Raw genomic sequence first — 26,996 nt, forward strand, 5'->3', positions numbered from 1 at the left:
TTTTCTCTCTACCTTCGTATCATTGGGGGCTGTGTAGACCGCGCAGACCGAAGTGCAGACCGAAGTGCAGACCGAAGTGCAGACCGAAGTGCAGACCGAAGTGCAGACCGAAGTGCAGACCGAAGTGCAGACCGAAGTGCAGACCGAGCAGCCCCCTGCTTCCGAGCAGTAAACACCGTAACAGGTGTGGCTATCGGCAGGTGGCAGCAGGCAGTGATACAAAGGGAGAGAAAATAGAAAAGCCAACTAGTCGGACTACATTCGCCAACGCCAAAATGAGGCTGGAACTCGGCTCACAGGACGCAGCAGGGGGTAAGTCAAATTTAATAAATGATATTGCTAGTATGGGATGTCATACAGCTTCATGTCAAAAGAGGCGAACTATCCCTTTAATATGTCAGTGTGCATGTTCTATCAGAAACTACTCATTTTTGGATGATGAATGATATTTATCCTAGATTTAAGACAAAATTAACTGTTATTAAAGAATTAACTAAATTTTTAAATTTTAAAAATGAACTAGACAGCAACTAGAATTAATTAAAGCCAAGCAGGTGTATTCCAACGCGCAGTCTTGTGAAATATCGCATAACTTTGGCATTGCTGGCGTTCCATACTCCTAATGATGAGACGTGTTTTCTTTACGTTACATTTCAATCGAGCCAACGAGATCAATAAAATGACGCGATATTTTTTTTACATTAATTTTCACTGCACCGTTAAATAAAAAACAAACGAACAAAAAAACGTACTTGCATTTCTTCTTCTGCATTTATTTATTTGCTTAAATGAATGTGTTAGTTTTTCTTCCCCCCACCCCCAGCCCGCTTCGTGACCATAACAGGAGATGTGCAGGTCCCCTGACATTCTGCTCGTTCACTCAGCCTGATATCCAGAGAGAGCCATAACAAAACTGTTAGCTTAAGGATACTGTGCGGCTACTCCAGCTCCAATTTGATGTTCTGGGCAAAGAGAGGAAGATTATTGCAACAAACCTCGTTTTTCAACATCGTGTTCCCGCTTCTGCTTCTTTCTGGTACGTCCATGTCCTACTTTGTACTAATTGTTGTCAAACTAACTTGGAACAGGCAGCGCATACCGTGACGGAGGGCTAATGGAGATGTTTCCAGAGTGTCCGTATAGTGAAGAAAATAACCTATGTCTGTAATATAAAACGAGTTTTGTGGCATTTTAGAAAGTACTTACAACTGAACAAATTGGAAACAACACTGTAATGACATATTCAGTGTTGTTTACGACTTTAAGGTGTTAGCTAATAGAAACTGGGGACAAGACGGCAGTTTTGCAGTGCTGGGTCACGCACCATACAAGTTTGCATACTTGCGGCATTGAGAGAGACCATCACTTCGGACATCCTAATACAACGTCTCCCATTCCACAATACTCCTGTTGTGTTTTAATGACCCACGTATATCAAACAAACTCGAGCTTGCATTTGCTTCGAAGTCGGAATTACGTCACACCCCAAATGACCGTGTTTGAGTAGGATTTCCCCATTGTTCTGACTGAATAAACCTGCAATTATGAGTAACACAAGCCGATAATAACTTAATACGCAGTATTTGGCACATACAAACAGCACAGCACTGTTTAGTTCTTATTCTTTATTTTTGTGTAGTTGACTAGACGTATGGATGACATACAGCTGCCCCCTACAGTTTGGATTCCTCCATTACAAGGCAAATACACTGGCAGAAATGGCCAACTTGACGGTAAAACCTTCATTGGTATGAAATCTTGAGTCACCCAAGTTGTCAACAGTTTCTCCAATCTTCTCCAGGTCTTAGAATAGCTTCTTTCACTGATAATGATACAATGAACACTGCAGAAAGGCATGCTACAGTCTCAATTTAAGTATTAGCCTATAAATGCCTTACGATACAGTCTACAATGACCAGAGATGGGTAGAGTAGCCAAAAATTGCACTCAAGTAAAAGTACTGTTACTTCAGAATAATATGACTCAAGTAAAAGTAAAAAGTAGTCATCCAAATAATTACTTGAGTAAGAGTAAAAAAGTGCTTGCTGAAAAAACTACTCAAGTACTGAGTAACTGTTGAGTATCGTCTGATTTATTTGTTAACACAAGCATTCAATCAGACAGACAAAAATACAAAATAATCATCTTTAGGCAAATTAGAGTTCATCCAATGATAAAATAAATTTGAATAAATGAATGAATTACAAAATAGCTTAAATTAAAATAATCCAGGTAAATTCAAGTACTTCAATAAAAAATAAGAGACTTAGGAAATGTTTAAAACATATGTAACCTAAAAAACAAACATTCGTCTATCCATGGGGGAAAAAACAAGTTTATGGAACTTACCTCTCCATGTTTCCTCAAGTTAGATGTTGAGTTTTTGAATGCTAAAATGTCCGTTAGTTTTGGTTAACACAGAAGACACATAATGTAGCTGCTGTTTCGCACTCTTTGTAAGGTAAACATGCTTTCAGTATGAGGCCTCGTCTGTGTCTTCATTTCCCACTTCATTTTTCATCTGTTTCTTTTTTTGTTTGCTACGACTGTAAACTGTAAAGCTAACCCGTCCCGCCGCTGAGATTGAGTATGGTCATGTGACGAGACTGCACGGCTTGATTGGTGAAACACAGTCAGGTGGTAGATCCTTTGGTGGAAGTCTCTCTCTCTGTCAGAATAAAACATTAAAATGAGGCGTACGCGGGGGGATAAAAATAATGAGGCGTAGAATACCAAAGAGGTAAGAAGAAAAGTAACCAGCTCATTGTAGCCTTATGTAGTGGAGTAAGAGTACAGTTTCTTCTGCACAAATCTACTCAAGTAAAAGTAAAAAGTATAGTGATTTAAAACTATTCCTAGAAGTATATTTTTTTTTCTCAAAAACTTACTCAAGTAAATGTAACTCGTTACTACCCACCTCTGACAATGACCCAGGATACCCTCAATTACTTGCTCAGCTTCAACTCCCACTACTGTAAACTACTATGATATCAAAAGATTTCCCTCAAAGTGGCTAACTAAGCTATTTTATTTGCTGACTCATTTTCCTCTGTGCCTGTGCTGGAACCAACAGAAATCGCACATTACAACCTGAATTGTGTATAATGTTAACAGCTTGCCAGTAAGTTAACAGGTTCCTAGTCTGACTTTTGATTTTTCAAGTTTTCTTTTGCGTATTATGCTGCAAGCAAGTCACTACAGATGACTGGCGTGTGACTTAGACTCTTAAAACCACCCAGGGTCCTGACTTGCTTGCATATCTAAAACAAACATGCAAAATCGTACCCTCAAAGAGACTTGAGCTCTTTCACTATAAGTGTTTTAAAACTGAACCCCACTTATTTTCCTAATATTTTGTTACGATTCTGACGAGGTATCTTCTCACTTAGCTCACTATATGTACACCTGTCTTTGGCTGAGGCCACAACCGACATGAAACAGGGAATCAACAGACGTCAGGCCTAATTTTTACATGTTTAGTCCCAGTTTTTCTGCCTCTCTTTTTTTATCTTTTCTATGAGCTCCCAGTGCTCCTCTAACTGACCATTTGTCAAAAAGTCAAAGGTACAGCACTGCAGCATTTGCTTGCTCTTGCTAACCAGTAGCAGACAGCTAATTTAGACAATCTCGTGACTTTCTTTGTGGGAGATCAATGTATGTGAAGGAATTAAAATTCATTGCATATTTGTTTTCTTTAATGTATACTCTATTGGGGATTTTTTTGCCTAATGACTCAGCAGTTAATATTAGGATAATAGGATAATATTAGGATTTTAATAGAGCTGAGCTGCTGTCTTAAGATGATTTAGGCAAGTGCAAGTTGACAACTGATTTTCAATAACAATTTCTGATATATTTAGCTGTCTGACAAAAAGGAGACAAAAATATATGAATGAGAGCTGTGGTGCCCTGGACAGGAACGAAGACTGGGCTTTTAGGAATGCTGTCTGCAGTTCCCTGGACAGGAACAGCGCTTGAGATGCAGGCCTTAGGTTTGATGTGGTAGTAGGGACCTGGGGCCTCATGTACAAAGACTTGCGTGGATTTCCTACTGAAACATGGCGTACGGCCAAACCAAAATGACCTCCAACGTCGGATGTACGAATATGTGCGCACGCATGTATCCAAGCACATTTCGTTTGTACATCCCAATCAACGTGGAATTGAGCGCACATGTCGGAGCACCCAACTCCTCCCTGTCCACGCCCCTACTTAAATACGCAAATCATATTTAAATGAGCCCTGCACCTGCGATTCCCCTCTGTGTACGGTCAGAAAATAAAGAAAAAAAACATGAGTAAGACGGGAAAAAAGAAAAATTACACTCAAAGTGAATTGGAAGTGCTACTGTCCGAAGTGGAGGCGCGCAAAAATGTACTCTTTGGTACGCTGTCATCCGGCATAAGCAGCAAACGCAAGAGGAGTGGGTGGGAGAGCCTGAGGCTATTAATGCTGGGGGGTCTGAGAAGCCTCACAAGCAGAGGGGGGAGGGGGGGGGGGGTGACCGACCCGGTTTGAACAGAGAGTCGGCGCAACTATGGGTGACACTGCTCTCTCATGGGGTGGTGGGAGCTCATGTGGGTGACTCTGATTACCCCCAAGGTAAATACCGATGTTTTTGTGTAACTCACAACAACGTGTTCATACAGTAACGTGCAGAAGTGCGCCGGGGAAAAGGCTGATTGAGATATTTCACACTTTACGCACGGGGTTATTGATATATGCCCACAGAGACGATCAGGGGCTTGTTAGAAAGATCTTAAACTGAAGTTTAACCAGCAAAAAACGTCAAGAAACTAACTTTAACCACCGACTAATATATATAATATAATAATGATGCTGTGAAGACGGGATAGAAACTGGGGGCGCACATACTCAATGTGCGTCACGGGAATAATATTAGGACAAAACAAGAATAAAGTTACTCACCAAGAAGCCAGTCATCACGCACAGTGCCACCCTGTAGTCTGTTCCCAACTATGCTGTTACTCAGAATGTATGAATCGTGCGTTGAACCAGGCCACTTCGCCACACTTTTGGTTAATTGCATTTATGCATCACATATGATCTGTACATCGATCGAATGAAAATGTTTCCTGTTAACATACAAATTCATCATGTGATGGCGCTTTTATAGCAATGTGTGCGCAGTCGATAGCTCCGATTACAAAACCGGCTCTCGCTGCAAATTGAGCTTTAATGTTGGCCTGTTGGGAATTTGATATACGTGGCTCAGATGCGGATAATTCTGTCCCACACGGCTGGCATGGCTCGGCTGGCACAGTCCCAATCGGTTGGCCAGCTCCCTCTGGAATGCTCCGGTTGGAACCCCAGTGTGCACATCACCTGTGAGCACAGGCAAAGCATGGCTCCTCGCTGTGTTGCGCTCCAACGCCGGCCGCAGCTCTGCGCACAGTTCCAGGAGGATTTCCCTCAAAACGGCTGATGAGCCAGTCGCCATCATGTGCCACAAATCCTCTCTGTTGTAGTGAACACACGCTCTCTTCTAATTGCACCATTTGCAAAGTCTTCTAATACTGCTAAAGCAGCCATTGTTTTTAATGGTATGCATTGAACCACTTTGCGCTGCTTTTATATCCACTCGTGTAAATGGAGACACATGGGTGTATTAATTGTTTATCAGTATTAATTGTTCATGTTTCTCAAATGTGCACATCACTGTCTGACGACAAATTGTTTTCACATTTATTTATTATAACAGTTTCCCAACATCACCTTAGGTGTCGCCAAAGAATCAACAGCTGCAGAAACGTGCGTACGCCAGCCCTGAAGCTGCCGTGAGGCACCGCACATTTCCACGGTCTTTTCGTTCTTGATACATCTGATCGTTGACGTGAAAAGGTGCGTACGCCACTATTTTGTGCGTACGCACGCTTTGTACATGAGGCCCCTGGTCATGGGCCGTGGCCATGGTGTCCCGGCATTGCTCTATGCTGTGGTTCTGGTGGTAGTGCAGAGTAGGGCTGGACGCGATATGGACTAAAAGTCATATCTCGATATTTTTTTTTAGCTGAATGGCGATATTCGATATATATCGATATATATTATTTTTTTTTCCCCAGAGGCAAATTTGGGCTGCAACTAACGACTATTTTAATAGTCGACTAGTCACCGACTATTGAAACGATTAGTCCACTAATCGGATAATTATTCATTTTTTCTTAAATTTAGCATGAAGTTGCTTTAATTATGTGGCAAATGATAATAAAGACAGGAAAGATGGGTACTTCAATGAAAAATGCATCTTTTATTCAAATTTGCTGCTGATTCATACAAAAAGTAAATAAAAATGTCCTATCTAAAACCAATTAGGCACAGAGTTTGGTCAGTATAGACATAGCCTAAATCCATAAATAAATAAATAAACCTTATAAAAAAATAAATAATTAATTACAATCAAGTAAAATACGTTTGTCAGGCATAACGTTAAAGCTCTTTTTTAAAGCGAAAAAACGCTTATAAAATGTACAATGTACATCAAAAAGTTTTGGTACGCGTAGCTAATGTGTTGGACACCGCCATTTCTGTGTACATTACAGCTCGACAGAGACGCTATTGCGCACGAGCGACTCTCGGCAGAGATTATAATTAAGTGAGATGCCTCAGTCTGTTGGAAAAACATCTGGCGACAATAGTCTATTATCGATTTTTGTCGACGAATCGTTGCAGCCCTAAAGCAAACCCCTTTAAAAAAACAAACAAACAGTCAGTTATAAGTTTAAGCCACGTGCCAAATGTCACACAGGCCCCTTTATGAATGTAAACAGAACCTTAAGTGCATCTCTTTGTGCAAATTTCAAACACTTAAATAGACAGGGTATCTCTCTGTAAATCTCAAATAACAAATGAAAACAAACAAACCAACTTCTGTGCCAGGAAAACTAACCTGTAAAACACTGTCAGGTTTTAGGGATGCCCTGTGGCAAGTTACAATGTTCCCACTGCAACCAAACCCCCTTTCGGAAGAGGAGCTGGTGGCTGGCACACAAAGGTACTTCTTTGCCAGGCGGCTCAATGCTGTGAAGTTAACTTCATGATTCCTCCACCATTTCAGAGCGTCAGCATCACTCTCTACACAAACTTACAACAAGTAGCGCGAAAAGTCAGCCTCTACTGCGTCCTTCTGTGTCCGTGCGGTGCTTGTTGTAGTAGGTGTGCTCAAAGAAGCTTGCCAGAGATGGACCTAGCCTTTGAGCGGGGATCCAGTAAGGAGGCGATGTCCAACAGGTCACCGGTGGATGGCTCAGCATATTTGTAGTTGAGGTAATCCACAATGCAGGACTTGATGGACTTGCACAGCTCAGTATCTCCCTCTACTGTGCAGTAGACTGTTGTTGAACAGGTGGAGCACAGGTCTGACGTATGACAGGGTGACGTACTCCTCTCCTGAGAGAGCGTCTGTGAAGTCTTGAAGGGGTTTCAGAGCTTTCTTGATTGCCTCCAGTTTTGCATTACAGTTGCTTAGCATTTTTGTGGGCTTTTGATGACATCTTCTCTTCAACATGACAATGCATTTATGTGTATGGCTGCACATTTGCATGGCTCATATGGAGAATTGTTTTTTTTTAAGGACAGTGGTGTTACATCCCACAACTGTAAATTCCTCTTGCAGACTGATTTGTTGATTCCTGTCTTCCTTACATGCTGCTTAATGTCAGAAGGAGATCTCTACTTATCATTTCCACATGTTATCGTTATTAACTTGGGACTGTTGTGTCACAGGAGGGTCTGAATGAATCCATTTCTCTGAAAAATTAACGTTGAGTGTTGAGCGAAGTGAGAGGTCTAAAAGCCATTAACTGTACAGACACTTTCTTTATTATCGGGCTAAAACATTGGCTAAAGTTGTACTGCAAAAATTGTTGTACGCTGTTTGTACAGATGTTGTTATTGTCTATAGACCTAAAGGTTAGACATTTACAGCCAGTTCAACCAGTTGGGGAAAGACGGAAGCTATTTTCACACAGGCACTGTATCCCTGAAATGTTGTAGATATGTTCTAGAGGGGCTGCATGTCTACATTTCTGCAGCATTTGACCTGGGCTTTATACACATGTTACCTTATCAGCTCCCTACTAATAACTGGATTGAAAATGACCATCTGAAACCGTGTAAGAATACAGCAGGTATTCTTGCTGTATTGCGATTTCCATGGTTTGCGACTGCGATATGGCCAAAAAATGATGTCTACGGATTTTTATACTAAATTAAATACGCATTACATTAGATGTTATCTAATGAATTAAATAAGAATAGATCACAAAAAAATCTAAATGTTTTCTGTGACTTTACTATTATATACCTTCTGGATTGGCTCAACCATTAGTAAATCAATCTGATCTATTAATATTTTTGGGGTTATAGAGTAATCCAACGTCTATGCTCTCTTTCTTTCTCTGTAGTGTCGCTGTTTCATGGCTGCCTTCCTTAGACGTGGGCTCTTCTTGGCCCTTCATCGTACCCTTGGGCAAAGCAGGAGCTCTATCTTCCACCCTGTACTACCTGCTGCTCTTCTAGGTAGAGTAACATGCTAGTGTCAGTGTTCAAGTGTCAACTGTGGAACTTTAGGATCTTTCGCCGTGTTTTTTTAATTTTTGGACAATCGTATTGTTGTGATATCTTTAAAAGCATAGTATATGACATATTTAATCTCGATAGATACTAACAATCCTCAGGTGCACATATAAGATACTCGGAACTCTATCAACAGGACACTAAGGCCTTCAGCGAGAAGTCCTATTGACTTCTTAATATATCTTGTTTGTGGAAATCCAAGTATTTCAGTATCTGTGTGTATCTCTGAGTTATAGGTTGTAAGTTCTCTTGTCGACTATCGAAGCATTGCAAAGCTCTATATTTGATCTTACAGTCTTGGGTGATCATTCTGTTGATCAAAAGCTTTTGTTTAGCTCCTCTTGTGTTACTCCTAATTCCACTTTGGGCTCCACTAATGTATTGTAAGCCTATATGCTTACTTATCTTATCTGCTATGATGCCTGACCGGAGATTCCCTGTTGTACAGAGGCTGGTTATTGGCCGCTGGTTGGATGGATTCACCCCCTTTGGGATCTTTCATGATAAGAACTGTCCAACCTTGAGTTAACCAGTTTGGGTAGGTTTTATCTAGTAGGTGTGCATCATGACAGGATCTAGTGCAATTAAAGTTTTCATACATGTGACCCTTTCTTTTCTTCTCTAAACAGAATTTGAATTAAAACATACCGTGAGCATGTGCATTCTTCACTTCGATGTGGCCAATCAAAACATTTCTGGGTTTCCCTTTGTTTAGGATCCTTGCATATATGATTTTACATTCCTTTTGTAGAAACGTCCGTGTCCCCATCGATCATAATTGATATGTACGTAGCATCCTTTATCTTCGCGTAAGGCTTCCCCTTCAGAGTATCCGCAATTACTCCCATAAATTGTGCGCATGCTGTATTGTTGTTGTATGTTTTGTTAAGTTTTAGGCCATTCTTCCTTTTGAATTTGAAGAGTAGTTCCTCCTTAGCAACGAAGTAGGCCGTGTTAAATTTCAGGATAATTTCTGCCTCATCTGTGCTATGATTTACAGCCTCTTGTCTTCTAAAAGCAGCCGGCAGTGGCGTTGCTTTTACAATCGTTAACATGTCTCGGCATACTCTATGCTTGAGGCTAACATTGTGTTTCACCAGTGTGTCATGTTTAAACTGCAAAGTGCCTGCACTGTTGGCAAACTTTGTGTTCCCCGCAGTTCTGGGGTAGCGACTGCAACATTCGCAGTTCATGGACTTTGTCTCCTTACAGTACCTCAACCAGCTGAATTCTCGCAGCCACTCTTCACGAAAATTTTGGTTTCGGACCTTTTTCGCCACACAAACCTCTGACTGAATCATTATCATCATCGTCATCCAACTGTGACACTGTAGACTGTGGAACTGGCACACTAGCCGCAGGTCTGAAGAACGAGTCAATAGTTCGCTTGCTCATTTCAAATGCACACAGGTTGTGATGTGAAATGTTTCGCTTTCACCTTACACAGACGTTTGTAAATGCGGGCGATTACCGGTAGGATCCTCCCCCTCCACACATTAGCCAATTACAGTATCCTTCTCACACTCATTGGATTACGGATTCAATGAAGCGCGCCTTCCACTTCTAACGTAAAAAAAAAGGGCAAATTTACTGGTCGCGCATGCGCGAGCAAATGGGATATTCAGTCGCGCACACTCAAATTTTGGTCACGAAATGCGACCATTTGGTCGTATTTCAGGCACATCCAAAATGGGAGGAAGCCCTTGGATAGATCCAGAATTTGCTGGATAGAATATACATCTCCTTTAGCCTGGGAGCGCCTTGGGATCCCCTAGGAGCTGGAGAGTGTTGCTGGGGAGAGGATGTCTTGGTTTCACCCCTGGACCTGTTGCCTCCACAACCCAACCCTCGGATGAATGCATGGATGGATCTATGGATGGATGGATTGATATTTACTCTGTTCATCCAAAAGGGAAGTTGTGTAGCAGTGTAGCACTGTAAGTTAGCAACAGATGCAAGTAAACAATGCTTTCTCGATAACACGATGTTAACACACTGAGAGCGTTACATGGTCCTTAATGTTGCAAGAGTAAGGAGAGGACAAGTGCCGAAAACAACTTATCCACACTGCTCTAGATTGTCCCAATCACAGACTGTAACCATTCAATTAGTAAGCATTAAATGAACATACTAATGGCGGAAAAACAATGTTTATCTTTCAAAAAGTAACAGTAATAACTCCTTAGAAGTTGGTATGTATTATCTTCATTACCTAAGCTGTTGGCATTAGATACTACTAAACAATGAATGAATTAATCCTGACAAATAATTTCTGAAATACTGACATTTCCCTTGCCCTAAGAGACTGCGTGTTGGAACTAAACTCTCTTCGTGGCACAGTTTCTGTGTCCAATGTTAACACGGCCCAAGTTGATAAAAAACAGTCAGATGCAAAGTGGTTGCTGTACCTACACAATCTTTTCCTAACTTTTGCAGGAACAATGTCCTCAAATGCAGTTTATTTACTGGGCTCTTGTATACTGTGTCATAGTATATTTGTACGTGTTTTCTTTGTGTCTCTTTGTCTACATCATTATTCTTGCCATAACCAATAGCCTTGCAGCATGAAGAATGGGGACCCTAAGCAATTGCAAAGGCTTTTCCTTTATATCCACATTTTGTCTGTAATTATCGTTATTTATCTTGACCTTTGCTGTCATATGTTGTTTTTCCCTCCCCCCACCCTTCTCCTCATCCAGCTCAGTTCTTGGCCCTGCTGAGGGGGGGTTGAATCTAGTGGTGCTTGGAGTGCGTTTATCCAGCAGCCATGTCGGGCTTCAATCTGCTGCATCTAGTAACCAAGGGTCAGCCTGTATCTCTGAGATCCTGCAGTCTTCCCTCAGGTTCACTGACTGGATGCTGTGTGCTTGTTGTGTTCTGCCTTTCTAATGCCTTTAACACATTGCTGGTGTGGCGTGGCGTGGCGTGGCATGTATTTTTCTATCCAATCAGTGACCTAACCCTCCTTTCTTTATTTTCCTGCATTTGATTTGTCCTCTCAGAGAACAATGATCAAACTTCTTTTTTTTTTTTTTTTTGCATTGAGAAATGCAAATCTCACCAGTTGGATTATTTGACCTAAAACGTTTTGAGTAGAAATTCATATTAGGAACAGTGTTACTTAGTAACAGCTGCCTGCGACAATTTCAACCATTTTCAATTTTCAATAAGAAAAAAAAGAAAATAAATAAACCTAAGATTTTTACAAAAGTTCTAAAAATGGAAAAAACATAATCCAATAGAGCAGATGAGATGATTATATTTAGCTATTTGTTTGTTGAAAAGTATGAACTCTAGGTTTCAGCTGCCCATCAACTTCAATAGACATTTGGTTGAATTTAGCTGTCAATTTAGGTATTTGATATTGATTTAGATATTACAAAAGTTACTGGATGACATCCCTGCAATATGGAAACACAATCATGCTATAGATTGCCCATCATTTCATTTGAATGATGCGTTATACTCTGCAAAATGTGTCGAACAAGGCCGTTACTATGCTGTTCTTTCAAGGCATATTAAACACCGCTTTTTGCATGCATCATAGAACAAAATGTTTCTTTAACCAATTACGGAAAAGTAGAGCCTGACCAAACCAAAGCATCAAATAATCACCAAGTGCCTGCCATTATTAGACTGTAGATTTGCATTATTTATGTTAATAAAAATAGTCCAACGTTGAGTGGATGAAATTAAAATTTCCCTGGGTCTTTGACAGGGAAATAAAAAGATTTTCAAGACACCTTTTTAAAAAAATATTTATTTATTTTTTACCTTGAACATGTTATTGTGTACACTTGCACTGGCTTCGATTTAAAATATAGAGGTACTGCTTTGTCCAGTGTTCTGCAGGTACTGCAAAGTATGCAGTGCATCCAACTTGTCTGTGCTCTAACAACAAAGTGGGCATTTGTGAATGATTTTACTCATGATCCATCAAATGTGGAAATGTTTTGGCTGAAAGGGGATACTGTAAAATTTTAGAGACTTGTTAAAAGCTGTATCCAGGGTATGTCTGTTGTTAGTTTGAGATGCCACATTTGATCGAGTGCACACCTTGGCACACTGGCACATCCCACAACTGCAGAGGGAGCCAAAGAGCAAGAAATTAGTGAAAATATCTTGTGTTACTTGAATTAGAAGGAACTTTGAGTAATAGTGGGCCCTTCGTGTTGAAAGGGACAGTCCAGTAACTATTATATATTTTAGCCTGTTGAAGCAGCATATTACAGAGAAGCAGATGACAAACACTGCTGCATTAATTGTCATCACGACACAAAATATTGCATCAAGAGTTATAATGGAACAATTAATGGTAGTAATCATGTGTTTATTTCAAGATTTTTTTTTTTCTTTTCTTTTGCTTAATCACTTGTGAACTGATAACTTTTTGTTTTGAAGGAGGTTTTAAGGTATGTTGTGCCACAGGTGGAGATGTTTTCAAAGCTGTAAGAAATGGTAAAATGGAAATGGGGATTTTGAAATTTGTAGAAAGCTTGCTGAAAGTTTTTGGAGCTATATAAAATGGCAGGGTCTTTTAAAAAAAAATAAAATAAATATGTAGCACACATTTTTGCAGGCTTGTATGTGGTTCTATACTTTCGATTAGAATTGAAAGACAATTTTATTATTGAATTATTATTATTAATTATTTACTTTGAAAAATGAAAAATTGTTATTGTTGACCCTCACCATCTTGAATTTAAAGACTCTGAGTGTTTAGTATCAGTGGCATGATGGCATTTAAACTTGAGTTTATCCGAGTGCTTACCATATCTAACATTTATACTAATGTCAATAATGTAAAGTAAATGTACAGGAGAGTGAGTACGATCAGTTAGTGAAAATTATATCTGCAGATTTCTTTGCTTTTTTTTTTTTTAAAGGATTTTTTGCGATAGACAGCCATGTTCTCGAGGGTCATGGTCCTAAGCAATCTCCATTTTCACAAAACACATTTAGACACAAACTCCCAGGACCCCCTCAGTAGCTCCGTAAAGGTATAGATCTGGTCAATGAGACAGCTTGACAGGGATCGGGTCAGAGGGTGAGGGGGATGACATGTAAAGGGCCACTTTGCATAGAGGAGCTTCAACCATTGTACATGGGAGACCCGCTCAACCAGTTGAGCTATCTGGTGTCACTTTTCTTTTCTTTTTTCAGATTTTATTCAATGTTGTTTTTTTTTTCTCTTTTTTGAATGATATTTTTTGGTTTAAAACTATCATAACTTCAGAGGGTTGTCCACACTGCAGCCTTCTGATCACAACTCCCTGCAAGTGTTTTCAGATTGTCTCTGCAGTGAGATTGCATCAACAAGGTTGGGACGGTTTCACATTTAACGTGGACTCAGAAGCTGAGATCAGTTGGAAGTAAAGGTAAACGTCCACCATCCAGAAAGCTACTGTCAGTTGTAGTGACTGCCCATGCAGTGTTTACAGGGTTACAAGAATCAAGAGGGGCTCAACTGGCCAAAACGACACCAATTTTGGCGCACGCTGCTATTGGCAAAGGGTAGAACAGCAAGCATAACACCTGACACTGATGTGTAACAAAGGCGCATCAGTTCTTGCTTCAAATTAAAATGTGAAAAAGCAAAATAGAGGTTCTAAATAGACATGTGTACGTGTGTCCTCTCTTTGTTAGCACTGAGATGGAATAGCAATCTGTTCAAGGTATACCACACCTGACTCCACACAGCCTACCTTAATCTGGTTTCAGGAGAGCAAAGTGGATGAGATGGGGACTTTGCTCTGGGAGACTGTTCCCATCCAGAAGTGTCGCTCCGTTAAAAGCTTGTTGGGCAAACCGTGTTTAAAGCTGGCGGAGCATGGGATTCCTGAAAGAAGGGGGAGGAAGACTGAGCATTTTTATCATCTGCTCTTGATGCTCAGGTGCAGACAGTGATGGTAAATGGTGTTTTCCTGATTTGCCAACCTTTTTGTAGTAGAAAATAAACAATAGCCCCTTTCACACTGAGGAATAACCCGCGTTTAATTCGCGAATTTAGCGTGTCCGCTGTTGCGTTCACACTGCCGACCCGGGCTGGCGTGTCAACTCGACTCGCCTTTCGACCCGCGTCGAACCCTAGTCTTTTTGCCGAGTTTGGTGTGAACGCAATTGACGCGGGTTGGACATGGGCGTGGCGTGACATGAGGAGTTTAAAAGACAGAATGGACAGCTGATTCAGAACAACAGCGACAGGTGAGGACAAGTTTTACTCTGTTTTACAGCAAGTTCAAGACATTTTTGAAGATGGCCAACTGGGGAGACAAGGAGGTCCGCGAGCTCCTCAGCCTCCGAGCAGAGGACCTTATTTACCGCCACATTTCGGGGACGGTGAAAGATGGACCTCTGCTGGAAGGTCTGGCGAGAAAGATGGGAGAGCGCGGTTTCCCACGCAGCAAGACGCTGCATATACAATTGCAAAAACGAGTCCTCAAGGTGTATTTAACCCTACCTCCGACGCATGGCTTGTGCCTACGTCATTGTACACGCCCAGCATTTTATGTGTTTCGTGTGACGCTCTGCCACTAGGCAACGGCCCCTGAACTCGGCTTCAGGCGACACGGGTCACCCTGACACGCCAAGCGTTCACATTGCTAGACGCGGGTCAAAGGTGCAATTTGGACCCGCTAAGGTAGCGGGTCTCAGTGTGAAAGGGGCTAATGTTTTGTCTTGTGAATTTACCACGTGTGTTGCTGATGTATACATTCATTTGGATACAAAGAAAGCGAAAGAAAATTAAGTTGAATCACACCATCATCAGTCAAATAGCACATGGTGTTTTTGATCAAGACCTGAACTGTTGCCTTGTTTTGGTTTATCCATCCATCCGTCCATCTTCCACTTACCTGAGATTGGGTTGCGGCAGCAACTTGTCCAGGAGGGAAACTCAGACATCCTTCTTTCTCCCCAGTGACACTCGAAAGCTCCTCATGGGGGCTCCAAAGACATTCCCTGGCTATATAAGGCCTATATAACCCCTCCAGCGAATTCTGGGTCTGGGCCTAAGGTCTTGGAAAAGAAGCCGTAGAAGGGAGGTAATCAGGAGCCAGCCTAATCAGATGTCAGAACTACCTCAGCTGACTCCTTTCGATACCAAGGATAAGTGGCTATACTCAAGGTTCCTTAAGTGCAAGCTCCTAATCGCTTCTCTAAGAATGAGCCCACACAACCTCCGTATTAAACTAATTTTAGTCAATATCTGTGACATGGGGGCAGCCTTGGCAGAGTCCAACACGCACTGTAAACAAGCTCAACTTTGTACAGAGGATGCGGACACAGCTCACGCCTATGTCATGCAGAGACCTAATAGCCCACAGTAGTGGCGATGGTACGCAGTCCCCCTGCATCTTTTCTCAAAGAATCACACTAGGAACATGATTGTAAACCTTCTCCAAGTCAAAAAAACACATTTATCCCGGATGGTCCAACTCCCAGGACGCCCTCAGTAGCTCAGCAAGGGTAAAGAGCTGGCCTACTGTTCCACAACCTGGACAAAAATCACACAGGTCCTCCTGAAGCTGAGGTTTGACAATCACTTGGCACCTCATTTCTAACACCCTATAGTAGTGGTTCTCAAACTTTTTCTATCATTTCCAGCTTGGCAGAAAGAAAAAAAAAATGTTCATGCCCCAGCTCAACAAAACCGTGTCAAAAAAGCATAGGTGCAACTTTATTCAAGTAACATCAAACTCATTAACTTTAATTTCTTTTGGCGTTTGCCAAACTCCTCCACAACCTTAAAGTTGTGATTCAGTAGACGAGTTTATTAGATCATATTTTGTCCTGTGAGGATTTTATTTTTGAAATTCTGGATTACAATTTGTGTTGTGTAATGAAAAAATAGTTGAATCTCGAATTAATAGGAAAATCAAGGGCACATCTTTTACAAGTCATATGTTGGCAAGCCAAAATTAGAATACTAATTTACATCCAGTTTTGGAGCTTGATATGAATTAGCGGCACTATTCTACTGAAGATCCATTTTTTTTATGTAAAGAAATGCACAAGACAATATTCAAGTATTTGTTTATTTGATAGAAATATTTGGCTGTAATTGTTATTTGAAAAGGATTTTCAAACTGTTTGCAAGAACTTCGGTTGTAGCCAGTGTTTTGAACAAGTTGGCACAAGCTTTTAATTTAGACTTTATAGAGAGTAAGAGTAAAATTAAAATAAAATTTTTCCCGTACTTCTGATTCACAAGTTTCAACAAACTTTGAATTAAGGCATACGTTTAAGATGCGTGAAGATTCTGTAACTATAATGTTGAGTTCTCACCATAAATGTATTAATAAAAAGATCTTTGTGGATCTTTGTGTTGTTTTTTTTGTTTTTAAAAAAAAAAAAATCTTTCTGAATGATGCCGTCCTGACCTGCTTTGTGTATTTGGGTGATTGTGCCTTTCTCGACAGGTTTGCTGTGACGCAGTTGTCATTCAGTTTTTTTTTTTTTTTTTTTTTTTTGTTCAATTAACGATTCATTCAATCATTAATTTTTTGTTTGTTTTGTTTTTTAACCCCAACTTTTCTGACGGTAACTGTCAGCATGGGCGAATATATATGCACAAACTACTTTTCAGTTTTTCATGTTTTTGAATTTTGAAAAAGAACAACATGCATTTTATTTGCCCAAATTGGATTATATTGACTTGATTAATCATAAAAAATCCCATGGAATATCCATATAAATCCCACTTTGTAATGCAATAATGTATGCAAAACCCTAGGAGAGAGAGGGATGGTTCATTCGGAAGGCGCTGTAAAAATGCGGAGCAATGTTGACATTCATTTGTTGTCGTGTTTCGTGGCCCATTGTGTCCAATAAATCACTTAAAGTTTTACAAAACAGGCCCTCTAAAATCTAAACACAGCTTTTAAAGACTAAAGACTCAGTGCAGTTTGATGTGTTAGATGCTGTATTTTTTTCGTTAAGTGAAAAACTGTTGAAGCGTTTCTGAAATTGCACTGGTTTACAGTGCCAAGTCATTTTAGTAATATTACTCATGCACAGGTAACTTTATGGTTTAAGAATCAAATGTTAAATTCCACAAGTGGGTATCTTTTTCAGATCTCCTTTTGCATTTAGCATGTTTATCACATGCTGAATACAAAAGGAGATTTGGACTACTTATAGCTTTTACACGCACGCTGAAATCTAAGTGTAACAGAGTGGTTCACTGCATGGCTTCCTTGCATCTTGCATGCACGGAGTGGTTTTGTCAAGGATATTTACATGTTCACCTTCCATCAATCTTTTTAACACTTTATTAGCAAAAGCAGTGGGAATTATAAGATTCAGAAATCTGCGCTCTATAACCATTTGTAACATGTAACAACATGACAGTTAGTTGAATAAACATGCACTTAACATGCACAGAAGTTTTTTCATTACCAAAATTCATCAATGCGATTACGAACCTTGGATGCTGGCATTTCAACTTTGACACGTAGCACCCACCAAAACATTCTGACAAACGTTCCCAGATGACCACAGCTATCCTCAACAGGAATAACCACGAGACTACAAACATTTCTCTGTTAATTGGGCAAGAAAAACGGTTTTGGTTTGACCATTGTACTCTGCAGATTCTGACGTGGTTGCATGTCCAAAGGACGCTCTGCCCACCCCATTCCCCACTAGCACTCACAGATTCTGTTGCCAGTGTGTCATTGTACAATACAACACAACAAGCCAGAGGTTTGTCCATCACCAAAGAGTCAAAGCAGACTGATGTTTTTCGTTCTGTGGCTGAGCGGTGCACATTTCTGTTTGTTGAAGGGTAATTGAACTTAGGCATAGAGTAATGAATCGTTCTGATGCCGTCAGAGGACCTGCATAATTAACTTTTTTTTTTTTTTTTTTTGTCCTCCCTACCTCCCCTCTCAGGAGCATGTAGGACCACAAAATCATGGCCAGTGAGCTTCTCTCAGGAGGAGCTGAGGAAACGCCTCACACCAAAGCAATACCACGTTACCCAGGAGAGAGGAACTGAGAGGTTGGATGAACTGTTCTAACAGGAACCTTTTTAGAATGTTTGCCATACTTATACTTGTTTGTTTTGTTTTGTTTTTCTTTATTTATATTTTGTAATGACCCACTGTTACTGACAGATGTTGGTTTCAAACCAACTGTTGTGCAGATGGCATTAGAAGTTTACAGTTGTGCTTATGGTGTTGAATTCCTCAGCGTTGCAAGCCACAAATTAGTTTTATTTAGGAAATAAATTGCTGAAAATTATTAAAGAATAATTCTTAAGTTTCGTAGTTTTACATAATTTCAGAGTTTCCATCAATATTCTCAATTTTCATTTTAGATTCTCTGAATTTCATTCCATGGTCATGTCCGAGATCACTACCTATTCCTTTCAACTCAAAGACTTGTTCTTTGGAAACCAAAGTTGATGTTTCCAAACAAATTGCGAACCTTTTGGTTATTAACTATTAAGTATTATAGAACTAATGGATTAGCAGTCAATTGTATTATCTAAACTGGAATTCTACTCAACCCATAAGGTTTTTTAGGATTAAGGTTGTGTATAGTACACATCATATAATGGCCACTATGTAATAAGTATCAGCTCTCTGTCCATAATACACAGTGCGAGTAAAAAAAAAGTTTTTGTTAAATGTGCACACACCATAGTGCATATGCAAAGTGTTGTATTATATAGTGCATCATGGGGTGTACAAAATATTAGCCACATTTTTAAATGTAACACAGTCCAGCCCATAACTGTCCACTGTAACCTTAATAATGAACATAATAAGACTTTTCTCTTCTTTTTCTTTTTCTTTTTCTTTTGACAAAACCAATAAACAATGACATTTCACAGCTTTTGGATTTAATTAGATTATATGTCTTTCTTATAAAATGGTAGATTTGTATATATACATAGATTTACTATTGCATTTGTATTTGTAAAATTGGTTGCCTCAAAATTTTGCTTCTAATGTGATGGATGGCCTGAGAGTATTTCTAATGAGTATAGAGTAGTAGCTACTGTTTGGAAGTTAGTGTAAAATATGAGAGTATATCTAAGGAAGTCACATGCAATGAGAAACATTACACAAGGCAAGCTGTTTAAGAGATTTTTTTTTAAAAATCACTCGTGATCATTACAATCCATTTTCACAGCATCCACATTACCAGAAAAGCAATTGCTCACTTGTGTGTCTTTTTTGAGTGAAAACAACACTTGACAAATAAACACAAACGACACAAAACGGCACAGCAAAACAAAAACAAAACAAAACATGACTTTGCATTAATAGTTTCACACTTACAGGACCATTTGACTTTTTTGTGTATCATGTCAAGCCATTGCTTTGTATTGATTCAACCTTTTCCACAGAGCCTTTACTGGGGAGTTTACAGACCTTAAAGATGAGGGCACCTTTAATTGTGTTGTCTGCGGGGCCATTCTTTTCAGGTAAGAAGCTGTGTGAACAAGTGTTTAATCTCACAGGTATTAGAGTTTATTTGTGAGTGCATGTGTTCTTGTTTTTTTTTTTTGGTTTATTTTTTTTTTTTTTGGTTTATCTGTTATATTTTAAAGACAACATGGTGAGTAAAGTAGTGGGCCTTCTTCTTTAATGGATAAATAAATACATTTGTATAAATAAATACATGTTCTAGAATGCGCTGCTGAGGGTGGCAGCATGTTGGAGTAGCTCTGTAGCTCACATTGAGATTTTTCTTTTTTTCTAAATTTCATTCCTGTTATTTCTTGGAAGAAATTGCATTTTTTGGACAACTGTTCCTTCCTGCCTTGGATGCTGTGCAGCTGGATCAATTTTTCCCAATACTTTTGTATATTTTACTCTTTTGTCATGATGCATCACCATAGCAACAAGGTGGTTTACAACAGGGAGCAGCTGAATAACATTGGAAAAGCAGAAATAATTCGACAACTGAAGCCAGAAATCCCACTGGAATTGAAAAGGAGGCGTCGTGGATGCAGAGCAGGAGTAAAGAGGAGAGAAAGAAAGAAGAAGTTCAAACCATCTCTGCCATCCTGCATCATGGGAAATGTAAGATCGTTAGCTAACAAGTTGGATGAACTTTTAGCCTTGATAAGGACTCAGCAAGAATATCGGGAATGTAGCATTATGTGTTTTACTGAGACATGGCTACAGGATCATATACCCGACTCCAGCGTCTCTCTGCCGGGCTTCCTGACTGTACGAGCAGATCGAGATTTAAAGAGTAGCAGGAAAAGGAAAGGGGGTGGATTGGCAGTGCTTGTCAACAACAGATGGTGTCACCCAGGACATGTTACTGTGAAGAGTCATCTCTGCAGTCCTGACATTGAACTATTGGCAGTAAGTTTTCGTCCATATTATTTGCCAAGAGAGTTCACCAGTGTTGTTTTGGTGGCTGTTTACATTCCACCCTCAGCTGTTGCCGAGACTGCATGTGATGTCATCAGTTCCGTTGTTGCTAAGATACAGACTCAACACCCCAATTCTTTTGTGGCAATATCTGGTGATTTTAATCATGCCTCACTCTCTGCTACACTGCCAACTTTTCAACAGTTTGTCAACTGCTCTACCAGAGAAAACAAGACATTGGATTTGTTTTACACAAATGTCAAGGATTCATACATTTCCAAATCAAGACCTCCCCTGGGAAAATCAGATCACAACCTTGTTTTTCTCTGTTCAGCATATAAACCCCTTGTCCAGAGACTACCTGTCACAAAAAGGACTGTTAGAAAGTGGTCAGAGGAAGCTGAAGAAGCCTTACAGGGTTGTTTTGATGCAACCGATTGGATTTCTCTTTGTAAGCCACATGGAGAGGACATTAATGCCATGACTGAGTGTGTGACTGACTATATAAACTTCTGTGTGGACAACACCATCCCCACCAGAACAGTGAGATGCTTCCCTAATAACAAACCCTGGATCACCAGTGAGCTAAAGGAACTATTGAACAGGAAAAAAAGAGCCTTTAGGGAGCGAGACAGGGAGTTACTGAGGAGTATACAGAAGCAGCTCAAAGTCAAGATCAGAGAGAGCAAGGAGGTGTATAGAAAGAAGCTTGAGAGTAAACTGCAGAAGAACAACATCAGAGATGTGTGGTCAGGAATGAAGAAGATCACAGGCCTCAAACAGAGGGAGGATCGGATGGATGGAAGTCTGGACAGAGCAAATGAGCTGAACACATTCTTCAACAGGTTCAGTTCAGGAACAAGCTCACCATCCTCCCCTCCTGTTCCCAGCCAAAGAGACATCCCACCCTCCTCTGACCCACAGCTTTCCTGTAACATCTCCACCTCCACCTCAGTCATGGATTCTTCTGCTTCCACTAGTTTGTCTTCAACCAAATCAGGAGATGCTGTTGTCCCCTTTGCCTCTCCCTCCCACTTTTCTGTTTCTAGAAGTCAGGTGAAGAGGCAATTGGAGAGACTGAACCGGAACAAGGCTGCAGGTCCAGATGGTGTCAGCCCCCGAGTCCTGAAGGCCTGTGCAGAGCAGCTCTGTGGGATTCTGCAACACCTTTTCAACCTTAGCTTGACCCAAGAGAAGGTACCACTGTTGTGGAAGACATCCTGTCTGGTTCCGGTACCAAAGAAAACTCACCCTTCAGATATCAATGACTACAGACCTGTTGCCCTGACATCCCACATCATGAAGGTCCTGGAGAGACTCCTGTTGACCCACCTGTGTAAGCAAACCAGCACATATCAGGACCCCCTGCAGTTTGCTTATCGCCATGGAGTTGGAGTTGAAGACGCTATCATACACCTGCTTCAACAAACCCACTGTCATCTGGATAAAGCAGGCAGCACTGTGAGGATCATGTTCTTTGATTTCTCCAGTGCATTTAACACAATCCAGCCTGATCTGCTTCGTCTGAAACTCCAGAAGACTCAGGTGGAGGCCTCAACAATCACCTGGATTAATGACTACCTGACAAACAGACCACAGTTTGTCAGACTGAAGAATTGTGTGTCTAACCAGGTGATCAGCAGCACAGGAGCACCACAGGGGACTGTACTCTCACCATTCCTTTTCACTCTGTACACTTCAGACTTCCAGTACAAGTCAGACTCCTGCCATCTACAGAAATATTCAGACGACTCTGCAGTTGTCGGGTGTATCAGAGATGGACAAGAAGCTGAGTACAGAGAGCTGGTGGACCGCTTTGTGGCATGGTGTGGGAACAATCATCTCATCTTGAATGTTAACAAAACAAAGGAGATGATTGTAGATTTCAGGAGAAACAGGGTCAGATCAAACCCTGTTTCCATCATGGGAGAAGAAGTGGAGGTGGTTGAGGAATATAAATACCTTGGTGTTCATGTGGACAACAGACTGGACTGGAGACACAACAGTGAAGCAATCTACAAGAAAGGACAGAGCAGACTGTACTTCTTGAGGAAGCTAAGGTCCTTCAAGGTTTGCAACAAGATGTTGCAGATCTTCTACAAGTCTGTTGTTGAGAGCGTCATTTCCTCTTGCGTCATCTGTTGGGGCAGCAGCTTTAGAACCAGGGACCTAAAAAGACTCAACAACCTGATAAAGAAGGCTGGTTCTGTTCTGGGGACGACTGTGGAACCTCTGGAGACAATAATGCAAAGAAGGATTTTGCATAAAATCAAGAGAATTATGGACAACCCTGAACATCCTCTCCATGAGACTGTTATCAGAAAACAGAGTCTCTTCAGTCAAAGGCTTCTTCAGTTTGGATGCAAAACGGACCGCTACAGGAAATCTTTCCTGCCCACAGCCATCAGCATCTATAATAACTCTTTGATTTAATTGAGCTACATCAACATTTAATTTCCCTCTGGGATAAATAAAGTATTTTTGAATTTGAATTGAATTGAATTTGAATTTAAAAACCTTTCACACAACTGTTTGATTTATTTTAGATATAGAGGCTCCAAAGAGCTGAACACATACTCTTTCAGCAAGTTGGATATTCACTTTTATTATTTTCTCCGTGATTTAAAAAAAAAACAAAAAAAAAAACAAAAAAAAACAACGGTTAATATTTTACACATGATGTATGATCTTTTCTGGAATGAAAATAATAGAGCATAATGCAATTTAAACGAATACAGTAAGCAAGACAAAGCTGTACATTTGCATGACGTTTTTTTTAATGTATATTTTTCTTTTGTCTTGCAGCTCTAACTCTAAATTTGATTCTGGGTCAGGTAAGTTAAATCAGTGTTCTCACATATAGCCGTTGTTTCTGTCTTGCCATTTTTACAAGTCATGAAATTGTTATTTGTTCATTTAAAAATGATCAACTCTTTTATGTTTAAGCATATAAATGCTGATATTGTGTAATTGTTGAATATACAATTTGTAAATGACATGGTGTCATTAAATGGTAGAAAATTATAGCAAGACAATATTTGAATTTTTAACTATTAACAATGATAAAATGTATTTGCAGAGAAATGGGCTGCCTGGAGATGCTCTACATCTTTTCTTTTGAGCGTATTTTTAAACATGTACATATAAAAAAAAAAACATGATTATTATCTTAACCAAAACAACTTATGGACAAAAATTTGAACTTTTTAGCCTTAGAATTCCATGACAAACAGTTATAGAATTACATTTAAAACAGAAATGAAAAAAGAAAAGAGGCAGGAAATGGATGAATGAAAGCTGTAATGGAAGAAGATTGCCCCCCACTGCACTTGTTTACTCTACAAATGTGTTGTTGGATTGGATTGTTGCCCTGGTGAATAGATGTATTGCCTCCAGCCCTGTCTAGATACACAAGGATAAGCAAGATGTCATATTTCTGTAAACACTAATTTGCATGTCCCATAATGTATTTTCGAACACCTTCCTGTCATTTGTTCAGGTTGGCCGTCCTTCTTTGACATCGTAAAGGAGGAGTCCGTTACTCTGATAGATGATCATTCATATGGGATGCACAGGGTAGAGACGACTTGCAGTCAGGTAAACTACGAAGACTGCATTCAGTGTGGTGCAGGTTTACACTTAATAGTAACTAACTTCATTGCCCCAAAATTAACCTAGTTCATATTAATTGGATTGAATTAATTTGATGCACTGTTTTTTCTAGTAATATAGCTGTGTCGACCTCATTTTCAGAGAAATCTCTTCCCTAATTTGACTTGCAGCTTGCTTATCAAGCATGAGTTACAGAATGGCGGGTTAACTTAAAGTCGGTAGACACCGAAATGGGTATATAAACCGCCAATGTTATTCATTAGTTGCATATGTTCAGCACATGACATACTTGAAACAAAAATGACCATAATGAACACGATGCCAATCGTAATTACAAGTTGAAATAAGTCGCATTGAATGGTTAGCTGTTTACCTGTAGGGCGTGGTAATAAACTGTACATGGCAGATGTTTCATTGATTTATTTTAAATTTTTTTTTTAAATTTATTTGTTTATTTATTTATTTATTTATTTAAAAAAATGTCTTCCTTTAGCTGCAAGTGACAACTAAAATGTATACTTGGAAATTAAAAAGTTTTAATTTGAAACCCCCGACAACCCATCATAGATGGTTTTTCAACTGCTGGCATGGATAAGACTCAGGGACATGAGACTGGATTTGACAGTCACAGTTTTATACAGTAAAACATATGAAGGTACACACATGTTCTCGTCCACTAATGAGACGTATGATCCAAAGAACCCTCTTTCACCAAGAAAACTGTGCAAATCGATAATGCATGTAAAGATGTATAGATAATGCCTTTCTAGCTATCATGAGCCCAGTTGAACACATATGTATTGATCTTTGTTGAGCATGTAAAGCGTGTTGGAAAATCCCTGTAAATCTTTCCCAATATGTTTCAGTGTGGAGCGCATCTCGGACACCTGTTTGACGATGGTCCAAGACCCACAGGAAAACGCTACTGCATTAACTCAGTTTCACTGGCTTTTCAGCCCAAAGATACACAGCCAACCTCCTTCAACTCTGCAGCTGAGGGTGGAGCGACCGGCGGTCCAGTGAGTGATGGGAAGACGGAGCTCTGAAAGAGAGATGCTGGGCCATAATCCACGACAAATGTATACTGAAAAACCCAGCGGCTGATAAAATAGTAGGGGGTTTAATGCTTTTGATTTGCTGAGTAAAGGGAGAGTACAGATAACGTACAGTTACCGTTCCAATAAAAATTTACATTTTCAATGTATTTGAGCAAGCAAAATTCTGATTTGTGTGCCTGCAGGTAAAGATGATGTTCTGAATATTGGCATAGATTGTCAATCTTCGAGGTTGGGATAATCTTGAGTGCGACAACAGAATGCGCCTGTACTTGTTTTTCTAGGTTCCTGAAGATGTTTCACCTCTCATCCAAAATGCTTCTTCAGTTCTAACTGTCCTGTCGAGGGGTTGAAGGGCTCTTATACAGCAAACCAACAAGAAGAACCAATGTCAATGAGAGGCCCCTTTCTGGGTCTCCTTAGGCTTATAAACCCCAAAGTAAGATGCACGCTTTGAGAGTCATTGAAGTCACATACTGTTGCGAACTTTATTCAGTCAGACGAGTGTGAAGTGTTCGTAAATGTCTGTCTCTTATACTTGTAGTCTGTAAGCCCAATCGCCTTTGCAGACCTCCATGGATGTACATTGATCACATACAATCTCTTATCATTTGTCATCCTCATCTCTACAAAACGAGCAACCCTTTCAAAACAATGTGGCCCTGTGAAATTACAAAAAAAAAAATTCTGAAAAACCTTTCTGCACTGGCAAACTATCAGTGGGGCTACATGGCACTGAAATGATCGGATTATTGGCTAAATTGCGATAAGACTGAGTTATTAAGTTCATGTAGACACCTGAATCGGACAAGAAATTGGATCGGATTACTCGCGATCGGATTAAGACCTAGAGATAACTCGGTTGAAAGTCAAATTAAATGTGCTTGTAGACGGTGAAGCACGTGGTGAATTAGACTTTGTGTTCTGCGCATGCTCGAGATTTTTTCCCGGAGTTGGGAACCGGAAGTCGGAAGAGACGATATTATTGTTGTAGTTGTCGCCGCCATCGGAAAGAATTAAAACAACGCGATGGAGAATGTGCCGTTGTGCATCCCGTTTGTGCAATAAGCAGCGCATCACAAACGAAATGTAGAGGGACGTAGCTTCATCTTGCTCTTCATTTGCCATTTTCTCGAATACCTGAGTTTGTTGTTGTTGTTGTTATTGTTGGTGGTGAAGAGGTCAACCGGAAGTGGCTCTATTAGCAACAGTTGAAATGGGTACAGCGCCACCTATCGTACCGGGGTATGACATGCTTTGTGCCGATGATTCGATTCATTTACTGCCATATATCCAAGGATAATTACCCTAGCTCAAATAAGGAGCAACCCCGTCTTATTGTAATTTAGCCAATAATCCAATTTTCAGTGCCATGTAACCCCACTGTATGTCTCCT

General features: G+C 40.1%; 1 protein-coding gene across 6 annotated transcripts; it reads left to right on the top strand.

Annotated features, from left to right (window-relative positions):
- Positions 1 to 818: 818 nt before the first annotated feature.
- On the top strand, positions 819 to 26,758 carry msrb3 (methionine sulfoxide reductase B3). 6 transcript variants are annotated; one of them, XM_075471989.1, is made up of 8 exons: positions 948 to 1,036; positions 5,723 to 5,862; positions 8,424 to 8,538; positions 18,490 to 18,598; positions 19,955 to 20,032; positions 23,739 to 23,767; positions 24,433 to 24,530; positions 25,412 to 26,758. In XM_075471989.1, exons 3-8 carry the CDS (start codon positions 8,436 to 8,438, stop codon positions 25,589 to 25,591), a joined length of 597 nt encoding a protein of 198 aa, XP_075328104.1. In that variant the 5' UTR covers positions 948 to 1,036; positions 5,723 to 5,862; positions 8,424 to 8,435; the 3' UTR covers positions 25,592 to 26,758. The 6 variants fall into 6 exon arrangements, with proteins under 6 accessions (XP_075328103.1, XP_075328105.1, XP_075328104.1 ...); XM_075471993.1 differs by lacking the exon at positions 8,424 to 8,538 and adding an exon at positions 11,295 to 11,438; XM_075471988.1 differs by lacking the exon at positions 5,723 to 5,862 and having other exon boundaries at positions 819 to 1,036.
- Positions 26,759 to 26,996: the final 238 nt, after the last annotated feature.

The sequence above is a fragment of the Odontesthes bonariensis genome, chromosome 8 (assembly GCF_027942865.1).
Source record: "Odontesthes bonariensis isolate fOdoBon6 chromosome 8, fOdoBon6.hap1, whole genome shotgun sequence".
Lineage (NCBI taxonomy): Eukaryota > Metazoa > Chordata > Actinopteri > Atheriniformes > Atherinopsidae > Odontesthes > Odontesthes bonariensis.